The 21,978-nt window shown below is 50.6% G+C and overlaps 1 protein-coding gene across 3 annotated transcripts; it reads left to right on the top strand.

The window, feature by feature from the left end:
• The first annotated feature begins 8,893 nt into the window (after positions 1-8,893).
• On the top strand, positions 8,894-17,156 carry TMEM14C (transmembrane protein 14C). Of its 3 annotated transcripts, none has more exons than XM_089333417.1 (7): positions 8,894-9,001; positions 9,392-9,490; positions 10,265-10,334; positions 10,594-10,670; positions 11,832-11,933; positions 15,653-15,740; positions 16,647-17,156. In XM_089333417.1, exons 3-7 carry the CDS (start codon positions 10,312-10,314, stop codon positions 16,699-16,701), a joined length of 345 nt encoding a protein of 114 aa, XP_089189543.1. In that variant the 5' UTR covers positions 8,894-9,001; positions 9,392-9,490; positions 10,265-10,311; the 3' UTR covers positions 16,702-17,156. The 3 variants fall into 3 exon arrangements, with proteins under 3 accessions (XP_089189543.1, XP_089189542.1, XP_002714217.1); XM_089333416.1 differs by having other exon boundaries at positions 9,389-9,490; XM_002714171.6 differs by lacking the exon at positions 9,392-9,490.
• Positions 17,157-21,978: the final 4,822 nt, after the last annotated feature.

The following is a 21,978-nucleotide window of genomic DNA, read 5'->3' as shown; positions in this document are numbered from 1 at the left end:
TTTTTTTTTTTTTGACAGGCAGAGTGGACAGTGAGAGAGAGAGACAGAGAGAGAAAGGTCTTCCTTTGCCGTTGGATCACCCTCCAATGGGCGCCGCTGCAGCCGGCGCACCGCGCTGATCCGATGGCAGGAGCCAGGATCCAGGTGCTTTTCCTGGTCTCCCATGGGGTGCAGGGCCCAAGCACCTGGGCCATCCTCCACTGCACTCCCTGGCCATAGCAGAGAGCTGGCCTGGAAGAGGGGCAACCGGGACAGAATCCGGCGCCCCAACCGGGACTAGAACCCGGTGTGCCGGCGCCGCAAGGTGGAGGATTAGCCTATTGAGCCACGGCGCCGGCTTGAGTTTGTTTTTTTGTGTTTTTTGTTTGTTTGTTTGTGTTTTTTTTTTTTTTTTTACAGATAGAGTTAGACAGTGAGAGAGAGACAGAGAAAGGTCCTCCCTCTGTTGGTTCACCCCCAAAATGGCTGCCATGGCCAGAGCTAAGCTGATCCGAAGCCAGGAGCCAGGAGCCTCCTCCTGGTCTCCCATGCGGGTGCAGGGGCCCAACCACCTGGGCCATCCTCCACTGCCCTCCTGGGCCACAGCAGAGAGCTGGACTGGAAGAAGAGCAACCAGTACCAGAACCCGGCGCCCATATGGGATGCTGGTGTCGCAGGCGGAGGATTAACCATGTGAGCCATGGCGCTGGCCCCTTTTCTTGAGATTTAAACACAAGATTTATTAGAGCCTAAGTATTTGGATTCCCACCATTCATGTGGGAGACCTGGATGGAGTTTCTGGCCCAGACCTGGCTGTTGCCACCATTTCAGGAGTAAGTCAGAGGAGGATCTCTTGTCACTCTGCCTTTCAAATATATAAATAAATCTTCAAAACAAAGTTTTCAGTTTTATTTATTTGTCTTTTTTTTTTTTTTAAAAGACAGTTACAGAGAGAGGTAGAGCCAGAGAGAGAGAGAGGTCTTCCATTCCACTGGTTCACTCCCCAAATGACTGCAATGGCCAGAGCTGAGCTGATCTGAAGCCAGGAGCCAGGAGCTTCTTCCAGGCCTCCTATATGGGTGCAGGGGCCCAAGGACTTGGGCCATCCTCTACTGCTTTCTCAGGCTTAGCAGAGAGCTGGATAGGAAGAGGAGCAGCCAGGACTTGAACTGATGCCCATATGGGATGCCAGCACTTCAGGCCAGGGCTTTAACCCACTGCACCACAGTGCCGGCCCCCCAATTTTATTTATTTGTAAGAGAGACAGAGCAAGATATATCTCCTATCCACTGATTGACTTCCCAAATGCCTGCCCATGGGCCGAACAAAGCTAGGAGCTGGGAATTCCATGTAGGTTTCCTATGAGGGTGATAGGGACCCAATTACTTGAGCCATCACCTGCTGCCTCCTAGGGTGTACATGGGCAGGAAGCTGGAACCGGGAGCAGAGTCAGGACTTGAACCCAGGTATTCAAATATAGGATGTGGGGGTCTCAAGCTGAATCTTAATCACCATGCCAAAAACCCACCCCTCATGCTAGGAATTGTGCTGGAGTTGTTTATGTAGACAGGTTTGTCATCTGTACGTAGAAGTGGTTTTCTCTTGATGTGTACGTGTTGTGTTTTTCTTGCCCCATTGAATGGCTGGCATACGCAGCACCATGTTGAATAAAAACAGAACAAACATCCTTGTGTTGAGGTCTTAAGGGAAAACTTTCAGTTTTTCACCATTTATTATAATGGTAGCTGCAGGGTTTTTGTAGATTTTCCTTGTGAGGGTAAGGAAGGTTTCTGTTGTTTCTGTTTTATGAGCGTTTATCATGAGTGAGTTTTAAATTTTGTGAAACGCGTTTTCTGCATTAATTGACATTATGTCTCTTTAGCCTCTTAATATGGTGAGTGACATTGATTTCAAATAGGGAATCTGCTTTGCATCCCTAAGATGTACCTAACTTGGTCATGATGTATAATTGTTATTACTGAAATTTACTAATATTTTGTTAAGGATCTTTGGTTTGTAGTTTTATTTTTTTGTGCTTTAACCAGTGTCATAAAATGAGTTGTAAAGTGTTTCCTCTTCTGTTTTCTGGAGAGATTGTGCGGAACTGTTTTTAATTCTCTTTTTTTAAAAGATTTTTTTATTTATTTGAGAGGCAGAGTTACAGAGAGAGGAGAGACAAAAATTTTCCATCCCATTGGTTCACTCCCCAAATGGCCACAACAGCCAGGGCTGGGTCAGGCCAAAGCCAGGAGCTCAGGAGCTTTTTCCAGGTCTCCCCCATGGGTGCAGTGGCCCAAGGACTTGCACCATCTTCTGCTGCATTCCCAGGTGCGTTAGCAGGGAGCTGGACTGGAAGTGAAGCAGCCATATGGGATGCCAGCACTGTAGACAGCAGATTAACCTGGTACAGCACAATGCTAGGCCCAGTTAATTCTTTTTTTTTTTTTTTCAAGTTTTATTTAATTATTTGAAAATCAGTTACACAGAGAGAGGAGAGGCAGAGAGAGTGAGAGAGGTCTTCCATCTGCTGGTTCACTCCCCAATTGGCAGCAACGGCCGGAGCTGTGGTGATCCAAAGCCAGGAGCCAGGAGCTTCCTCCCACGCAGGTGCAGGGGCCCAAGCACTTGGTCCATCTTCCACTGCTTTTCCAGGCCATAGCAGAGAGCTGGATCAGAAGTGGAGCAGCCACGTCTTGAACCGGGATGCCGGCACTGCAAGCGGCAGCTTAACCCACTATGCCACAGCGCCAGCCCCAACCCCTGTTAATTCTTTAAATGTCTTGTAGATACCTCCAGTGAAGCCATCTGGGCCTGGACATTGCTTTCTGACTTTTACAGTCACAAAGTCAGTTTCCTTAATATTTGCAGGACTATTCCAGTTACTTCATATTGAGTGAGCTGGGGTAGTTTGTATTTCACAGAATGAGTATTTTGTCTAAATGTTGTCAAGTCTGTGGGTAGAGTCGTGTGTAGGATTCACTTATGCCTTTGATGTCTGTATTGTCTGCTGTTGTGACAGCTCCTGTTTCATTCTTGATACTTACTTGCAGTTTGTGTCATCACTGTCTTTCTGGTTCGTTGATCTTCTCAATGAACTAGCTATTTTGTTTTCACTTGATCTTAGCAGAAAGACCAAGAAACAGTATCTTTGTGTTTTCAATGTCATTGATTTCTGCTCCTGTCCATATTATTTCTTTCCTCCCTTCTACTTGCCATGGGTTTCTTTTGCTCTTTTCCCCCTGGGTTCTTGAGGAGGGAACTTGTATTATTGACATGAGGCTTTTCCTTCTGTCGAATGTGTGTCCTTAGTACTCTCATCAGTGCTTTGGCCAGCCGCCACAGTGTTCACACCTCATGCTGCTCTCCCACTGGAAGGATATAATGCAGTAGTTTTTAGACTATTCACAGAGTATGGTACAACTATTATCACAATCAATTTTAGAGCATTTTTGTCACTCCAAAAGGAAGTTCTGTACCCATTAGCAGTTACTCCACATTTCCCCTCAGCTTCCCCAGGCTTTAACAACCGAATCTGCCATTTAGAGTTGCACATCCTGGACATTTCATATAACTGGAATGATTCCATTGTGATCATCTGTGACTTTATCACTTCACATACTGCTTTCAGGGTTCATTTGTGTGGTAGTGTATTGAATCAGTACTCCATTTCTTCTTACTGCTCTGTAAATATCCAAAGCCAGGAGCCACTAGCTTCCTCCGGGTCTCCCACAGGGGGGCAGGGACCCAAGGACTTGGGCCATCTTCTGTTGCTTTCCCAGGCCATAGCAGAGAGCTGGATTGGAAGTGGAGCAGCTGAGACTCGAACCGGCATCCATATGGGATGCTGCCACTGCAGGCGGCAGCTTTACCCGCTACGCCACAGTGCCGGCCCCAATAAGTTGTCTTTTCACTTCTGGAGTGATAACTGTTGACATGTATCATTTTCACAGTGCCCAGTTTCCACATTTGCATATTTTTTCTTTGTCCCTCTTGCTTTTAGTGTTGCAGCTAAGCAGGCCTTGCCTAACCCCTAGTAATCAAAGTTTGCTTTGTATTTTCTCCAGAGCTTTATGGTTCAGCTGTCGCATTTAGGTCTGTGATCTCTTTTTATTATTAAAGCTTTATTTATTTATTTGAAAGGCAGAGGCAGAGGGAGAAACAGAGAGAGTGCTCTTCCTTGGATGGGCCAGGCCAAAGCCAGGAGCCAGGAATTCCATTTAGGTCTCCCACACAGCTGGAAGGACTCCTACTTAGCTGTCATCTGTGCATTAGCAGGAAGCTGGGTTGAAAGCTGAGTAGCAAGGACTGGAACTGGCACTCAGATATTGAGCTGTGGGACATGGGCATCCCACGGGGCAGTGATCTACTTTGAGTTAGTTTTTGTGTATAGTGTGAGGATGTGTCACTGAAAAGAAAGGTCTAGGCCACTTGCCACTGAAAGCCAATATTTGAGACACAAAACCTTGTGCCAGGAAATCAGGTTTATGTGAGAGGCCAGCAGCTCCCCAGGCTCTGCAGGCTGCGGCTTTACCCGCTACTCCACAGCACCAGCCCCAGATAATGAACCTTGTAAATTAATGAGCAGAATCCCACGGTCAGTTCTTCTTTCTTTCTTTCTTTCTTTTTTTTTTTTTTTTTTTTTTTTTTTTTTTTTTTTTTTTTTTTTTAAGATTTATTTATTTGAAGAGCAGACTTCCAGAGAGAGAGAGAGAGATCTTCTGTGTACTGGTTCACTTCTCAAATGGCTGCAATGGCCAGGCCAAAGCCATACTCCAGCCTAGAACCTGGAACCCTATCTGGATTTCCCATGGGGTGGCAGGGCCCAAAGTGTTGAAACACTTTACTGTTCTCCTAAGCACATTGGCAGGGCGCTGGATAGGAAGAGGAGTATCCAGGACTTGAACCAGCACTCATATGAGATGCTGGCATCTCAGGTGTCAACTCCCTGCGCCTCACCACTGGCCTCCCCATGGTCAGTTCTGATGATCATCCTGAAACCTTTACAGATGGTGGTTATAAGTCCTTTCTCATTTATTTTCACTTTATTTGAAAGAGACAGGTCTAATGGCTCACGCCTTAAATGCCCACAGCAGCCAGGGCTGAGCCAGGCCAAACCCAGAAGCCAGGGACTCCACCCACATCTCCCCTGTGAGTGGCAGGGACTCAAGTTCTTGAGTCCTCACCTGCTGCCTCCTTGGGTGTGCGTTAGCAGGGGGCTGGAGTGGAAGCCTGGTGGCGGGGACTGGAAGCAGGCACTCTGATGTGGATGTGGCGTCCTGTGCAGCATCAGCCATGGTACCAAATGCCCGCCCCGTGTGGCTGTGGCTGCTGCAAGAAGTCTGGCTTTGCAGCTCTGCCTCTGAGCCCTTTTTCCTCCTCATTGAAGACTCCAGAGGCATGGCTCCCAGTTGATTTTATGGAGCCTTACTATGTGTTTTTTCCACTCCCTCTGAGAGATAACTTATGATATAATTCCTGTTTTCCAGTTTAGTAGATCCCCTCTGCTGGTTTCCAACCAGGATCAGTTGTGGGCATGGCCCTGAGTCCTACCTGAAATACCACATGGCCTGGGTGCCGTCCTGCCATTTTGTCGGCACATGCCTGGCAGCACCCATATCCTTTGCTTTTCCTCCAGTGTGCAGCTGGGACACAGGACGACCTCTAGGTCTTCCAGGTCAGGTTAAAGACCACAGTCACTTTAGTAAATCCCTCAGCCATTTTCCCAGGTCCTTGGAAAATTGCCCAGACTCTTCATAGCGTAAGGACAGGCCACATTAGAGAAAGTCACGTGGACCTTAACAGTGTCCCTGTCCCCACTGGGAGTCTCTGACAGGAAGTTTTCCTTCAGGCTTTTGGTGTTGGTGCCCCACTGTGGCTGTTGCTGGACTTCCCATCACCCTCGGGGGGACCCTCAGGGAGGGGTGGTGCATGATTGTTGGGATAGGATGGAGGAGCACCCAGTTGGTTCAGGGTGATGGGGGAACAATATTTCAGCCTTCAGAGGTCAGGGGAGTTGGGGGGCAATGGGCCTTCTTAGAGGAGCACCCAGGAAGGAATCATCTATGATAATCAGGCTCTTGTGTAGCAGAGGGATCTTGTGAGCTAGATACAGCCTCCATTGGCTGCTCAAGTCAGGTCTGCATATAGCACCATAAAGGCCTGAACTGGGGGACTCCCTCCTTTTCCTTCCCTCTTACAAAACAGATCTAACTGGAGGATAGTGGACCATTTATCAGACAGGTCTCCTGGTCCTCCGGCTTGTACTCAGGCCAGGTCGGGTTACAGAAAAAAATAAGCCTTTAAAAAAAAAAAAAGGTTTGTTTATTTATTTTATAGAGTTACAGACAGAGGGAGAGACAGAGAGAAAGGTCTTCCATCCACTGGTTCACTCCCCAAATGACGGCAAGGGCTGGAGCTGGGCTGATCCAAAGCCAGAAGCCAGGAGCCAGGAACATATTCTGGGTCTCCCGTATGGTTGCAGGGGCCCTAGCACTTGGGCCATCTTCTACTGTGTTCCCAGGCCACAGCAGAGAGCTGGGTAGGAAGTGGAGCAGCTGGGACACGAACCAGCACCCATAAGGGATGCTGGCGCTGCAGGAAGAGGCATAGCTTACTAAGCCATAGCACCAGTCCCTGAGCCTCTTTTTTTAGTTTCTAACTTAAATTTATCCCAGTTAGCCAAGATCATGGGGAGTCCTAAGTGGATTTCCCATTTTTGGTTAGGTCTGTTTTACTCGACAGTGGGGTGCCAAGTTTGTTGAGACCACAATTGTTTCACATCCACTGTCCCAGGCTGCTCTTACTATTATTTATAAAGGTTTATGTATGTAGGACTGGCACTATGGTGTACAGGGTTAAGCCCCCGCCTGCAGCACCAGCATTTCATATGGGTGCCAGTTCGAGTCCTGGCCGCTGCACTTCCAATGCAGCTCGCTGCTAAAGCGCCTGGGAAAGCAGTGGAAAATGGTTCAATTGCTTGTGCTGCTGAGCCCATAAGGAGACCCGGATGAAGCTCCTGGCTTCAGTTTGGCCCAGCCCTGGCCATGGGCCATTGAACTAGTGGAAGGAAGACTTCTTTCCCTCTGCCTCTGTCTCTCCCTCTCTGGACCTCCACCTTTAAGATAAATAAATAAATACTTTTTTTTTTTTTTAAGTCTTAACGGCCAGAAATAACTCTGGCCAATCTAGAGTTCAACAGAGGGTCTGGGGGTGGATCTGTGCAAGGACACAGGTGTGTCTGACCAAGGTCAGGGCAGAAGGACCTGGGATGGAATGCAGCCGGAGCTAGCTCTTTGTGTTGTCCCCAGCTCTGCGCGTGTTGTCTTTGTTCTCTTCCCTGTGGACCACCCCTCTCGCTTCTCACTCCACATCTACTCCTCTACTCAGTAGACGTGTATTTGGCATCCATCGTGTACCAGGCCCTGTGCCAAGTGCTGCTTTAAAATTTTCACTCCCGTCAAACTGACATGCCAGAGAAGGGAGCTGGACTGCACAGTGAGAGAGTCCCCGAGGAGTCAGGTGCCATGGAGAAAAACTGGAGGGAATCAGGTGACCTGCAGTGTCAGTGTGCCGGTCAGGAAGCTGAGAGACTTGCAGGATGTGAGGGGCTGAGCCGGGGGTTCCAGGCAGGTGCGCGGCATGTTGGAGCCACAGGGAGGGAGGAGACGGAGCTGAGGCCGTCACAGGAGTTCAGTCAGTTCCGTCTCATGACGATGAGCAAGCACAACGCAGACAGTAACAGGTACGCAAAGCAAGGGAAAGTAGATCTTATTGAGAAACAGGCTCAGGCTGCTGGGAGGGGCCCCGTGCTTCCGTGGGGAGTGCACAGCAGGCTGTCAGTCCTACCTAGATGCAATGCGGCAGGGGTCTGGCTCGTGCAGCAGTCCTGGTTCCTGACCATGACAAACACTACCGCGTCAGCCCCTTGGGAGGTGTGACGGTGGAGAACTAGTGTCCACGCGACCCACCCAGGCGGGTGATGCCTCCCTGGTCAGTGCTAAGCGTCAGACGCTGCCCTGTGGTGTGCTCCTGTGCGACGCCAGCTCCCCCTGCCCCTCTGGCTACCTTCGGGCACGGCCCCATAGTGTTCCCTACTGTCTCACACAACACCTGGGGCCCTTTCCTAACCGCCTGTTAACCCTCGCCTGCCTGGAACTGCCTGGCTCACACCCGGGAACGCTTTCCGCCAGCGCAGCAAACCAGATTCAAACTATGCGTTTCCGGCTGTTAGCCGCTCAGGCTTGGGAGCTGAGACGGGAACCAGTCGGCCTCCTCCGTTGGCCCAGACCCGGCTCCATCCTAGGCCAGTCAAGCTGCTTTCTGTCTCTGGGACGCGGCCCGTCTTCCGGCCCCAAGCCCCGCCCCCAAGCTCCTGTCTGTCTCTCGGACGCAGACCGTGGAGCAGCTCGTGTCCCGCCCCAAGTCCCGAACCCGGCACTCGCCGGGACTTCCGGCCCCAAGCCCCGCCCTCAAGCTCCTGTCTGTGGGACGCAGACCGTGGAGCAGCTCGTGCCACGCCCCGTGTCCCGCCCTACACCCAGGACTGGCCGGGACTTCCGGCCCTAAGCTCCGCCCTCAAGCTCCTGTCTGTCTCTGGGACGCAGACCGTGGAGCAGCTCATGCCACGCCCCGCGTCCCGAACAAGGCTCTCTCCGCGACTTCCGGCCCTAAGCCCCGCCCCCAAGCTCCTGTCTGTCTCTGGGACGCAGACGCAGACCGTGGAGCAGCTCATGCCACGCCCCGTATCCCGCCCCAAGTCCCGAACAAGGCACTCGCCGCGACTTCCGGCCCTAAGCCCCGCCCCCAAGCTCCTGTCTGTCTCTGGGACGCAGACCGTGGAGCAGCTCATGCCACGCCCCGTGTCCCGCCCTACGCCCGGGTCTTCCGGCCAAGCCCCGCCCCCAGCCCGGGGCGCAGAGCGCGCGCCGCCCGGCTTCCGGCGGGCCTCGGTCCCTAGATTTACGGCTTGCGTGCCCTCTAGCTGCAGCCCAGGACTTCGGGAGAGCGGTTCCGGTACTTGCGGGTGATTATCTTATAGTCGCTTTGACGTTTAGGAGTTGTTTAAAAGGCTTCGTGGTCGCGTGCTTCTCGTCCCGCGGACGCAGGCGAGGACTTTCAGGGCCCCTTCGTGGGTGCTTTTCTCGTGGCGCGTTTTCTGCTGTCCTTAAAATGGGGTGAGAGTGCCGCTTGCTGCGGGTGTAGTGCACATTCGTCCGGCTCGTGGAGACTTACAGCTGCAGTGCCTTAACAGGCTTGGTCACCCGGCGCTTCGAACTCGTGACTCGGCGACATCCCACCCCCTTTTAGGGAAACAGTTTAAACAGAACCAGGGGAAGCGTTGCTTTCCGTCTTGTTAGGCTCGCTGGACACAAAGCACTGCTTCCTAAAATAGGGCTTATTTTCCGGGCAGCAGCGTCCTGTGATTGCAACCTCGGGTTCCATGTCCCCAGAGTGACAGTGACTGGGATTGGATGCAGACGTTTTGAAAGCGTTGCAGACGGCGAGGATCGCAGTAATTTACCTGCTGGGGCAGGGGTGAAAAGCAGCTCGCTTCCTAGCCGTCTAGGAGACGTTATAATCGTTAAGGGCCCCGGAGTGTTCGCCTCGCTTCCAACGTAGCACTAGTTAGGGTAACTGTTGGAAAGGGTAGCTTGTTTCCCCTACAGAGCTGGCTGGTCAGTGCTTGGTCAGCTTCTTGGGCTGTGTTTTGTGGGACTTGAGGTTAACAAAGGCGGTTGGTGTCTGTCCAGCGTTTGCTCCCAGTTGAAGGCTCAGCAGTGGGACGTTGGCCCTGCTGTTCCCTCGCATGCACAGTGCAGGAAGTGGGCTTGGAGAGGCCGGGCGGCTTGGCCTGTTACGCGGCTGCTGAGTGCTACAGCTGCAGCTTGGCCCCACTTCTCTGTGACTGCAAGAGAGCTGTACTTTTTGTTCTTTGAAAGATTTATTTTATTTGAAAGGCAGAGTTACGCAGAGGCAGGAGAGAGAGATCTTCCATCCACTTGTTGGTCCAGTACCCGGACAGCCACAACGGCCGGAGCTGTGCCAATCGGAAGCCAGGATCTGCTCCTGAGTCTTCCACGCAGGTGCAGGGGCCCAAGGACGTAGGCCATCTTCTGTTGCTTTCCCAAGCTATAGCAGAGAGCTGGGTCAGAAGTGGAGCAGCCAGGACTCGAACCAGCACCCAGATGGGATGCGGGCACTGCAGGCGGCGACCTTACCCACTGCACCACAGCACCACCCCAGAGCTGCACTGTTAGCTGCCTCTCATCCAGGCTTTCTTCTGCAGGTGCAGGCCAGCCGTCGTCTCCCGCCTGGACAGAGGACAAGGGGACAATGGGAAAGGACACAGGCCCACTGTAAGTGCAGCCAGTGTCCTTTCTTCATGAGAATGGACTGCCCGAGGCCGCGTGGTGCAGGGAGGATGCTGGGTAGGCGGGCGGAGGTCCTGGATCGGAGTTCAGCTCTGCCACCCAGTGGTTGCATGACTCAGCAAGTCATCCAAGCTTCCTGAGCTTTGAACAGTGACATGTTTAGAATTATGACCTTTCAGTCCCATCGTACAGCATGTGGTTTGCTTTTACACATGTTTGTCACTGCTTTCTCTTGGGTTTTCAGAGTGCCTTTACATTATTTTGGCTTTGGCTACGCAGCACTGGTCGCTACTGGTGGAATCATCGGCTACGCAAAAGCAGGTAAGGTTTTTGCAGCTGCCTGGCCTCCTAAACATCTCGGTGCTGTTCCAGTGAGGCTGTGTTCCCAAGAGCAACCTGCGTGGACTCCTTTGCCACGGGCCCCTGAGCCGAGTGCAGGCTTCCTCGGCGGGCCCCTCTGCCCCTCGTGCTGTTTGGTTATCAGCGCTCAGTCAGCCTCCTTGTGGGTCGTTTGTTTTTGCTCTTTATCTAGAGGTAGGTGGCGGGTGGTAGCTTGTTACTATCACTGACTGCCATACTTCGGCCTTGACCCCAAGGGGCCATCTCTAGGCTCTTCACGTGGGAGGAAAGCCCTGGGCTTCTGCTCGGGTTTTGAAGTTTCTTCATTAAACTCGGGGCGGGGGGGTGGGGTGGGTGTTGGTGAGTGTGCTTCTGGCCACCACCTTCTTGCCCACATCCCTGCCTTAGTGGGCACCGGAATTTGTAGTCTCCAACCCCCCCCCCCCCGCTTTTTTTTTTAATGGATTAGCCTGTTTCTCTCTCTTGATGATTTTTTTAAGTTAATTTATTTATTTGAAAGGCAGAACTACATAGAGGCAGAGAGAGAGAGAGAGATCTTCCATCTACTGGTTCACTCCCCAGATGGCCGCAACGGCCGGAGCTGTGCTGATCCAAAGCCAGGAGCTTTTTAAGGGTTTCCCATGCGGGTGCAGGGTCCCAAGGACTTGGGCCATCTTTCCCAGGCCATAGCTGAGAGCGGGATCGGAAGTGGAGAAGCCGGGACTCGAACCGGTGTCCATATGGGATGCTGGCACTGCATGCCAGCGCTTTACCCACTGTGCCACAGCGCCGGATGATTTGCCTGAAGCCCTGCCGGTGCAGACTTGCAGCCCTTGATGGTCAGTCAGGACGGGTTAGGGAAAGGACTAACCGCAGCCCTGTCTAAGGAGGCAGAAGCTGCTCTAAGACAGAGCTGCCCTGCCTGTGCGAGGAGGGAGGAGGGGAGGGGAGGGGAGGGGAGGGGAGTGGAGTGGTGAGGTAGCTGACTCCCCAGAACATCTCTCTGCTTGACAGTACCTGTTTCTGAACTCTGTTGGGAGAAGTGTTCATTGCTGTTTTCCTCCCACGCGTGGGGAGGCGGGTGGATTCTGTGAGTGACATGGGTGTCTGGTGTTACAGTGCGGTGTGTTTGCTTCCCTGCAGGTAGCGTGCCGTCCCTGGCTGCAGGGCTCCTCTTTGGGAGCCTGGCAGGCCTGGGTGCCTACCAGCTGTCTCAGGACCCGAGGAACGTCTGGGTTTTCCTGGGTATGTCTGCCCTGGTGTCTCCTCGGGGTAGCTACGTGTCCAGAATACTCTTTAGCAAAAAAGCCCCACTTCGGGGGGGCATGCCAGATTTTTTACACTTTAAACGACTTGACTGCTTCTGCCAAGGCCTAGGGGAGTTTTGAACCGGGTGAAACTGCAGGACTCTATTTATTATTTATTTTGACTGCAAGAGAAATTTCATTCCCGTTTTCTAGGGAAAGAAACAGACCAGCAGCACTTGGCATGTGTCTAGGCACGGTGGTGAAGAGACCATTTCCTTTTGGGGTGGCTTTAAGATAAGAATGGTGGCATCTCCAAGGAGATGTTCAGGGCGTGGACAAGTTTTCCAGCCTAATGAACTTAGATTGGTAGTGAAGTTGTGCTGGGCAGGTGCATCTCTGTTAGCCATTGTCTGCTGGAAACCGTGTCCTTGGGCATGACGGAACCATCATGTCTGGGTTAGGTTTGCTTTGGGATTGCTTTCTCCCGTTTGAAAATCACTAACCTCAGCGCTCAGCTGATCCTAAGAGACAGGCCTGGCCTTCAGGGTGCTCGCAAGTTAACTGAGAAAGTAAGACATGGACAGGAAAGGTGATTTTGTGACACTGCGAAAAGTTCCCCGCGCGCACAGACAACGAGGAGTGTTGGGAGGGAAGGTTGCTTCTTAGGGTGGCTTGCAGCACTCTGGGTGGAGCTATGTTTCACACACCACCGGGGGTGTGGGTACCTCACTGTAGGCACAAGGCTACAGTGTGAACACACGGAGCAGGCCTTGCACCGACGGGGGGAAGCAACGATGGCCCATGGGCCGTGGCCCAGGACAAACTGTGACTGCCTCCTCTCACCGCCTGTCCCACTCCCCACTCGGCACAGCGAGCCCCGCCTCCTCTCACCGCCTGTCCCACTCCCCACTCGGCACAGCGAGCCCCGCCTCCTCTCACCGCCTGCCCCACTCCCCACTCGGCACAGCAAGCCCCGCCTCCTCTCACCGCCTGTCCCACTCCCCACTCGGCACAGCGAGCCCCGCCTCCTCTCACCACCTGTCCCACTCCCCACTCGGCACAGCGAGCCCCGCCTCCTCTCACCGCCTGTCCCACTCCCCACTCGGCACAGCGAGCCCCGCCTCCTAGTTGGCTTCCAAGCCTTCCCTTGACCCGGGCCTCTCCAAGGCCATTCCTGCACCTGGGCTTTGCTTCTCTCTGTCCTCCCTTCTTGGTGGACCCCTCCCATTGATGCTCATATCTGCTGCTCCCTTACCCATTCATAAAACCAAAGACCACTCTTGAACCTTCCTCCTCCTTCAGTTGGTAGCCTTTTCTTCCCCGTTGCCCTTCAGAGACTTAAAAAGTCAGAATCTCCCATCTCCATTTCTCCCCCTCAGACGTTCTTGACGTACTTCAGTCTCCACTTCTGTTCCCTGTGCCTGGGGAGACTATCTCCCTGAGGCTTCTGCGGATCGTGTTTGTACCAAGTCCAGGGTACCTCTTCCAGCCTTTCTTAATTTGGCTTCCAAGCTGTCAGCACAGTTGACCAGTTTTCCATTCTCCTTTTTTTTTTTAAGTTTTTTTTTTTTTTTTTTTTTTGAGAGGTAGAGTTACAGACAGTGAGAGGGAGAGACAGAGAGAAAGGTCTTCTTCCATTAGTTCACTCCCCAGATGGCTGCAACGGCCGGCGCCATCTTCCACTGCCCTCCCAGGCCACAGCAGAGAGCTGGATCGGAAGAGGAGCATCTGGGACTAGAACCGGCGCCCATATGGGATGCTGGCGCCACAGGCAGAGGATTAACCTCCTGCACCACGGCACTGGCCCCCATTCTCCTTGTTTTCCTTTTGTCTTTTCATTGTCTTTAGTTGACCCACCTGCCTTTCCTGCCATTAGATATTGAAGTGCTTGAAGCCTGGCTCTTTATACCTTTATTTTCTCTCTCAACAGTGTCGCTGAAGCCCGCTCCTTAGCTTCCCCGTGAAACACAGTTGACTCACAACCTGTGTCCCCACACTGTGCCCTCACAAGTGCACTGACCTGCTGGAGGTCCTTCAGGTGTTTGAAGGCCGCGCCCAGACTTGAGCTCGCGATCTCACACAGGACCTGACTTGTTCATCTGTTCAGGTCTTCGTTGCCCTCTTCCCTCTGCCTCTGTGACAACCTCTGCAGCAGGTCTGGTCAGCACTACCCACAGCACACGTCCTGACCCGTCCCCTCCTCCACACAGCCACATCCTGGTGCCCGTGGCCACTTTGTTGCCGGCATTGCTGAGGGAGGTTCTCAGCACTCTGATTTCCCTGCAGTTCTCCGTGGTACAACTAGAAGTACATTGTCTTTTAAAATGTTTTAATTTGTAGGCTTAGAGAGAGAATTCCCATCCACTGACTCAGTCCCCAAAGCCCACCATGACCGCAGCTGAGCCGGGAGCTGGGAGCTCCTCCAGGCAGGGACCCGGGCATTTGAGCCATCGCCCCGCCTCCCAGCATCTGCATCGGACCTGGGCTCCGGTGTGAGATGTGGGTGTCGTCACAGCGAGGCCAGGAAGTGTCCCTCAGAGTTAGATTTCAGAATGAGACTCCGCTCCATGCTCACTCCTGCTTGCTACCCTTTAGTCGTCGCTTCTCGCTGTTCTGAGGGTGAGGGCCATAATCACTGGTACAGCCTTTCGGGCGTCGTGTGGTCTCTAGTCCCTGACTGCTGTTCCACGCTGGCCTTTCAGGTCTTGAACGTGACACACAGGGCCTCTCTATTGCTGTTGCTGTTACCTGGACTGTGCTTCCTCCCCTGTCAGCTTACTGGGTCCTCTGATCTCAGGTCTCAGTTCAGTCTCACTTCTTGGACTAGTCCTTGTGTTGATCCCCTGTTGTTTTGTGTAGCGTTAATTGTACCGGTAGCACCAGTTGTCTTCTGTTGTTACTTGTGTGGTTCTTGAAAGTGTTCCCCATCAGACTTGAAACACTGGGAGAGGGTGGAGACTTTCTTTTTATTTTATTTTATTTTTTTTTTATTTTATTTTTTTTTTTTTTGACAGGCAGAGTGGACAGTGAGAGAGAGAGAGACAGAGAGAAAGGTCTTCCTTTGCCGTTGGTTCACCCTCCAATGGCCGCCGCGGCTGGCACGCTGCGGCCGGCGCACCGCGCCGATCCGATGGCAGGAGCCAGGAGCCAGGTGCTTTTCCTGGTCTCCCATGGGGTGCAGGGCCCAAGCACCTGGGCCATCCTCCACTGCACTCCCTGGCCACAGCAGAGAGCTGGCCTGGAAGAGGGGCAACCGGGACAGAATCCGGCGCCCCGACCGGGACTAGAACCCGGTGTGCCGGCGCCGCAAGGCGGAGGATTAGCCTAGTGAGCCGCGGCGCCGGCCCAGGGTGGAGACTTTCTGAATACAGTTATATTCTGCAGCACCTGCTATGATGCTTGGTGTTTTGGTAGACACTCAGTGGGAGGAACACACAGGGTAAAGGAAATAGTATTTGAGAGGCATGGCAAAGGTCCTCTAGCATTTGGAGGTAACTAAGAAATTTATGGTTGAAGGGTGGGCCCAGGCTGTGAAGGGCCTTATCTGACTAATATTAGTACTTGGATCCGCAGGCTGTGGCAGCCATGAAGTGCGTGTCTGAGAAAGGAAGGAAGGCCACGGGGTGGGTCTGGCCCTTGAGAGAAAGATGGGACTTTTCTCCCTTCTAGCTTCCCTGAGTGTGATGACTTTTGACCCCTCTCTACCTTTCTCTTCAGCTACGTCCGGGACCTTGGCTGGCATTATGGGAATGAGATTCTACCATTCTGGAAAATTTATGCCTGCGGGTTTAATTGCAGGTGCCAGGTACTTTGCATTCTGTTCTTCTTCGTTACCATTGTAGAATTTAGTTTATTGCCCATGATGCTGTATGCATACAAAAATGTTTCAATGTTCCTAATTCTAGACGTCAACTAACCTAAGTAGGAATGTACAAGAAGCTGACTTAGTGTTGAAATGGCATAAGTATGTCACTCAGTCACTCACTGGAATGGTTTTGTTCTCGCTTTGTCCTCTGGTCCATCCTGACTTCTCCTAGTAATGGCAGGAGCTTCATCTCAAAGCCATGACTGCAGCTCCTTGTGTGGGGTCCATATTCTTAGGGATGTAGGTGTCCTTCGATACTGAAAATTTTACCAAAAGAGAATTTTGATCGAATCTTGTCTTCTTGTTAACTTTGATTATAAAACGCAAGCCATATTGTTTGTTTAATTGTAGTCCTTAAGTATAATAAAGACATTTTGAAGATGGGAATTTTGAAAAATATTTCAGAGAAAGATTAGGTGCTTGACTTTGATCATAGTCACAGTGTTGTTGGGATACTGTTTTATACTTGAAGCAGGAGTGTAGACCGAGGTCGAGAGCAGTAAACTTGGGGGGACTGGAGGTTTACCGTTATTAACTCTGTAACCTTGGACTGGGGGCTTAATCTCTCTCGCCTCCAGTTTCTTCGTATCCTCAAATTACTGGCAGTTGCCTTAGGAACTCCTGCTCACCTGTGCCATTTTAGGACCTCAGTACAAAGGGGCACTTTGGCGTGTCTCTTCTGGGATTCCTTCAGCAGTGAAATCCATCCTCTCTGGTTGCTCTGCCGTGGCCCCTCCCTCCCTGTGCAGCTGTGGAGGATCTGCGGCGCTCTAGTCTCAAAAACCAGCGGCTTCTTTGCTTTTCCTGATATTTCCTGTTTGTGTTTTTTTTTTTCTTTCTGAGCAGTTTGCTGATGGTCGCCAAAGTTGGAATCAGCATGTTGGATAGACCCCATCAGTAGGCTTCACGCTCCATCCTGGACTCACGAAGAATTAAACTCTCCGAACTTCCACTGTTTGCAATGTATTCAGGAAATAAGTGCAGTGTTTTTACATATGCTGGTATTTTATCTTAAAAACATGACACTGAACTTGATGGGAAAAATTAGTCATAATCATTACAGCCACACAGAGGTGGTGAATATATGATACACGGACCTAATGATGACCATCATACAGTTTTGATTCTTGTGCACTGGTATTCTCTCTTCTTTCTGTATCTGTGGGTAAAATCTCAAGGTCTAAAATGTTCAAGATCAACATTGGGGTGTCTCAAACCTCATGCCCTGCTCAGAGAAACGGGGAAAAGACGCTTATGAGTTTCAGGGTGTATGTTCTTTTGCTCATCTTAGAGCAGACTCATTTTGAAATTATGCTAAATGAAATATCAATGAAAATAAAGTTTTTCTTACAAATAATACTTTCTGTGGTGTCTTCATTGCCTGAGCTTTCATAAACATAGGATAAATTCTGGATAGCAGGAAGATGACAGAGAAATGTGGACATAATTTGTTAAAATCCTATTTTGGAATTACCCATTTTGAATGACCTAAGGGTCAATGGAAGTAGTTGCTTTATTATATATTGCACTGAAGTTTATTTTAAAAATATTTGTGAGGATTTTTAAGGTTAGGATTGATTGTGGCAAAATTTAAAAAATGAAAATTTTGGGGCCAGAATACTGTGACACAGCTGGGTAAGCCCTGCAATGCTGGCATCCCATGTGCACACTGGTTTGAGTCTCAGCTGCTCTGCTTCCGATCCAGCTGCTTGCTAATGCGCCTGAGAAAGCAGTGGAGGATGGGCCGCGTGCTTGGGCCCCTGTACCCACATGGGAGACCCAGAAGAAGCTCCTGGCTTAAGCTGGCCCAGCCCCGGCCATTGCAGCCATTTGGGGAGTAAACCAGTGGATGGATTATGTCTCTCTCTGTCTCTCCTCTCACTGTAACTCTTTCAAATAAGTAAATCTTTAAAGGACAATGAAGTTTTGGTTAACTGGTTTATTTGTGAGGCTACTTGAAATAGTTTGTGGAAAAGTGGGATTAAAAGAAATTGTATTGATAAAGTAATGATAGAGTGAAGAAAAAAAAAAAACTTGTGCAAAAGAACTTTGGAGTCCATGCAGTTTATTTTGTAGTACATTTCTTCCATGATTCTTTTGTGTTTTTAAAGATTTATTTATTTACTTATTTGAAAGTCGGTTACAGAGAGAGAGGGAGAGACAGAGATCTTCCATCCTCTTGTTCACTCTCCAAATTGCTGCAATAGTGAGGGCTTGGCCAGGCCAGAGCTAGGAGCCAGGAGCTGCTTCTGGGTCTCCCACGTGGGTGCAGTGGCCCAAGCACTTGGGTCTGCTGCTCTTTTTCCAGGCATGTTAGCGGAGAGCTGGATCAGAAGTAGAGCAGCCAGGACTTGAACTGGCACCCGTAAGGAATGCTGTTGGTGCAACCCAGGGCTTTAACCAGCAGTGCCACAGTATCAACCCCAGTTTTATTTATTAGCAATGGCCAGTGCTGAGCCAGGCTGATGCCTGGAGCTACACATGGGCGCAGAGGCCCAAGCAGTTGGGCCATCCTCTACTGCTGTCCCAGGTGCATTAGCAGGGAGCTGGGTCAGAAGTGGAGCAGCCGAAACTTGAACTGGCACCCATATGGGATGCCAGCACTGCAGGTGGAGGCTTAATCTGCCGCACCACAGTGCTACTCCTGCCCCGATTTTATTTATTTATTTTTTTTGTAAAATTCTTTATTGAAAGAAATAACAGGGAGATTTTCTATCTGCTAATTGATTCCTCAGATGCCCGTGACGGCCAACGCTGGGCTAGGCTGAAGCCAGAAGCTTCATCCAGGTCTCCCAGTTAAGTCTAGGAGCCTAAACACTTGGGCTGACTTCTGCTACTCTTCCCAGGCCATCAGCAGGGAGCTGGTTTGGAAATGGAGCAGCCAGAACATGAACTGGTGGCCATATGGATGCCAGCATCACAGGTGGCAGCCTTTACCCACTACGCCACAACATCAGCCCCACTTCGTGAAGTTTTTGAAGATGTTATATATAAATGTCAAAAGCATGAGTCAGCTCTTCTGGCCTCTACATTGGCCAGATTGGATATTGGCACAGTTTCGTTTTTTTCTCTTCAGTGAGGAAAGGATATTTGCTGTTCCAACCTTACTGGTATTGGTTCAGGGCTCATGGAGGCATTTATTTTATGTTTGCTTAAATACCTTGAAAGCAGTCCTTTCTCATCTTTTTTATTTTTTGACAGGCAGAGTTAGAGAGACCGAGAGAAAGGTCTTCCTTCCGTTGGTTCACCCCCCAAGTGGCCGCTATGGCTGGCACACTGTGCCAATCCAAAGCCAGGAACCAGGTGCTTCCTCCTGGTCTCCCATGCGGGTGCAGGGCCCAAGCACTTGGGCCATCCTCCACTGCCTTCCCAGGCCATAACAGAGAGCTGGACTGGAAGAGGAGCAACCAGGACTAGAACCCACAGTGCCGGCGCCGCAGGCGGAGAATTAGCCTAGTGAGCTGCGGCGCCGGCCCTTTCTCATCCTTTTTTACATGACCTGGTTTTGAGTGCTTTTGCCCCCCTTGAGAGTCCTCCTTAGACGCGGTGTCCAGAACTCTGTCTGAGGTGTGTGCAGGAGTGTGCATTCCTGTTAGTGCACCAGGAGCCAAGTGAGCGTTTTGCTCAGCACCATCACAGAAGTGACTCATCCAGCTTGACTTGCTGAGACCGCAGGTCTCTGTCTGACTCCCCAACATTAACGGTAACTACTGGAGTGAAAGGATTGGTGCTCCACGGGATGCACTTGCAAAATACTTCATGGTCAGCGATTGCCTTTCATCCAGTTGGCTACATAATAAAGAGAAGTCCGTTTACAAACAGGCCTATGGTATGTGGTGTGGCTTCGTGCCCTGGCCAAGCACATGATTTTAAATCACAATTTTAAAAATTGACTTTCATGGAAGTGTGTTTGGTGAAAACAAAACAACCAGTTGTAGTTAGAGTGTTGAAGTAGAACCCCCACTGGTGGCACAGGTGCTCTGTGGTGAAGAGCTGTCTGTGTTCTGTATGTCCTAATGGTGTGTCATTTTCCCATTGCATTGAGAGTGACCTTTACCGTGTCCTGAATTTCCTATTGGGACCAATTCTCAGTTTTCATGAATTTATTTAGCTTCTGTCCCGGGGCCAAGTCGTATTGCTCTGTATAGCTGCATACTATATTTTTCTTTTTAATAAGGCAAGTCTGTCATTGTCACTTTCCAAATTTTTCTTGATACAGTTACTTTTCCAGAGCAGACTAATCCTTTTCATTTTAAAAATGTGTTTGGGGGCTGGTGCTGTGGCGTAGTGGGTAAAGCCACTGCCTGCAGTGCTAGCATCCCCTATGGGCGCCAGTTCGAGTCCCAGCTGCTCCACCTTCAATCCAGCTCTCTGCTGTGGTCTGGGAAAACAGTAGAATATGGCCCAAGTCCTTGGGCCCCTGTACTTGCATGGGAGACCTGGAAGAAACTCCTGGCTCCTGGCTTTGGATCACCACAGCTCTGGCCATTTTGGCCAATTGGGGAGAGAACCAGTGGATGGAAGACCGACCTCTCTGTGTATGTAACTCTGCCTTTCAAATAAATAAATAAATAAATATTTTTTAAAAATGTGTTTGGAATTTTTACTACGATTGTATTGGATTGTGAGTAAATTATATGAGACAGATGTTCAAAGCTTTAAAATGTTTGCTCTTCAATCCAGGAATGTTGTTTCTTCCTTCATTTGCTTCAGAATTTTTTATCTTAATGCCTTAAAACAACATTTTAGAGCTTTAGTCACATAGTTCTTTACAATTTTATTTAAAATTTTTATTTATTTATTTGAAAGTCAGAGTTACACAGAGAGAGGAGAGGCAGAGAGCAAGAGAGGTCTTCTGATGGTTCACTTCCCAGTTGGCCACAATGGCCCGAGCTGCGCTGAACCAAAGCCAGGAGCCAGGAGCTTCTTCTGGGTCTCCCACACAGGTGCAAGGGCCCAAGCACTTGGGCCATCTTCTACTGCTTTTCCAGGCCACAGCAGAGAGCTGGATTGGAAGTGGAGCAGCTGGGTCTTGAACCAATGCCCATATGGGATGCCGGCGTTTCAGGCCAGGGCATTAACCTGCTGCGCCACAGCGCCAGCCCCTACATTTCTATTTAGATTATTGTGGCATTTATGTAGGTTTATTGTGAAAGGGATTTTTTTAAAGATTTATTTATTTATTTGAAAGGTGGAGTTATAGAGAGGTTGGGGGAGAGTGAGGGGTCTTCCATCTGCTGGTTCACTCCCCAGATGGCCACAATGGCCAGAGCTGTGGCAAACTGAAACCAGGAGCCAGGAGGGTCATCCCGGTCTCCCACGTGGGTACAAGGGCCCAAGGACTTGGGACATCTGCTTTCCCAGGCCATAGCAGAGAGAGTGGGATTGGAAGTGGAGCAGCTGGGCCTCGAACTGAAACCCATATGGGATGCCAGCACTGCAGGTGGCAGCTTTGCCCCCTAAGCCACAGCGCTGGCCCCTCTCATTATGTTTTAACTTTGTGTTTCCCCTGTGATTAATGAGGTTATGTGTTTTTCATTGACTTTTTTTTTTGACAGGCAGAGTGGACAGTGAGAGAGAGAGAGACAGAGAGAAAGGTCTTCCTTTGCCATTGGTTCACCCTCCAATGGCTGCCGCGGCCGGCGCACCACACTGATCTGATGGAAGGAGCCAGGTACTTCTCCTGGTCTCCCATGGGGTGCAGGGCCCAAGCACCTGGGCCATCCTCCACTGCACTCCCTGGCCACAGCAGAGAGCTGGCCTGGAAGAGTGGCAACCGGGACAGAATCCGGCGCCCCGACCGGGACTAGAACCCGGTGTGCCGGTGCCGCAAGGCGGAGGATTAGCCTAGTGAGCCGCGGCGCCGGCCTTTTCATTGACCTTTTAACCATTTTTAAGTCTTGAGAAATTTTATTCAGATCGATGACCTATTTTTATATTGGCTTTTTAATTTTCCTGGTGTCGACTTGAGCTCTTTGAGCTCTTCCTTTCATTTGGTTGTCAACCCCTGACTGGATGTATGACTTGCAGGTGTTTGCTCCCAGCCCATAGGTTGTCCCTCTCCACTGTTAATTGTTCTTGTGCGGAAGCTTGTAATTTGATGTTGACCCATTTATTTGTTTTTACTTTTTGTCTGTGCTTTTGGAGTCTAGAATATCATTGTCCGGACCACATCATG

Source organism: Oryctolagus cuniculus, chromosome 5 (genome assembly GCF_051225735.1).
Source record: "Oryctolagus cuniculus isolate XC-2025 breed Fujian yellow rabbit chromosome 5, ASM5122573v1, whole genome shotgun sequence".
Taxonomy (NCBI): Eukaryota; Metazoa; Chordata; class Mammalia; order Lagomorpha; family Leporidae; genus Oryctolagus; species Oryctolagus cuniculus.
This window is presented reverse-complemented; position numbering and strand designations above follow the sequence as displayed.

Bases quoted from the DNA above. Each gene is read 5' to 3' on its own strand.
- TMEM14C (XM_002714171.6), top strand. From the start codon at position 10,312: ATGGGAAAGGACACAGGCCCACT. The intron at 10,671-11,831 runs GTAAGGTTTTTG...GCTTCCCTGCAG, and splicing joins CATCGGCTACGCAAAAGCAG to GTAGCGTGCCGTCCCTGGCT. The intron at 11,934-15,652 runs GTATGTCTGCCC...CTTTCTCTTCAG, and splicing joins GAACGTCTGGGTTTTCCTGG to CTACGTCCGGGACCTTGGCT.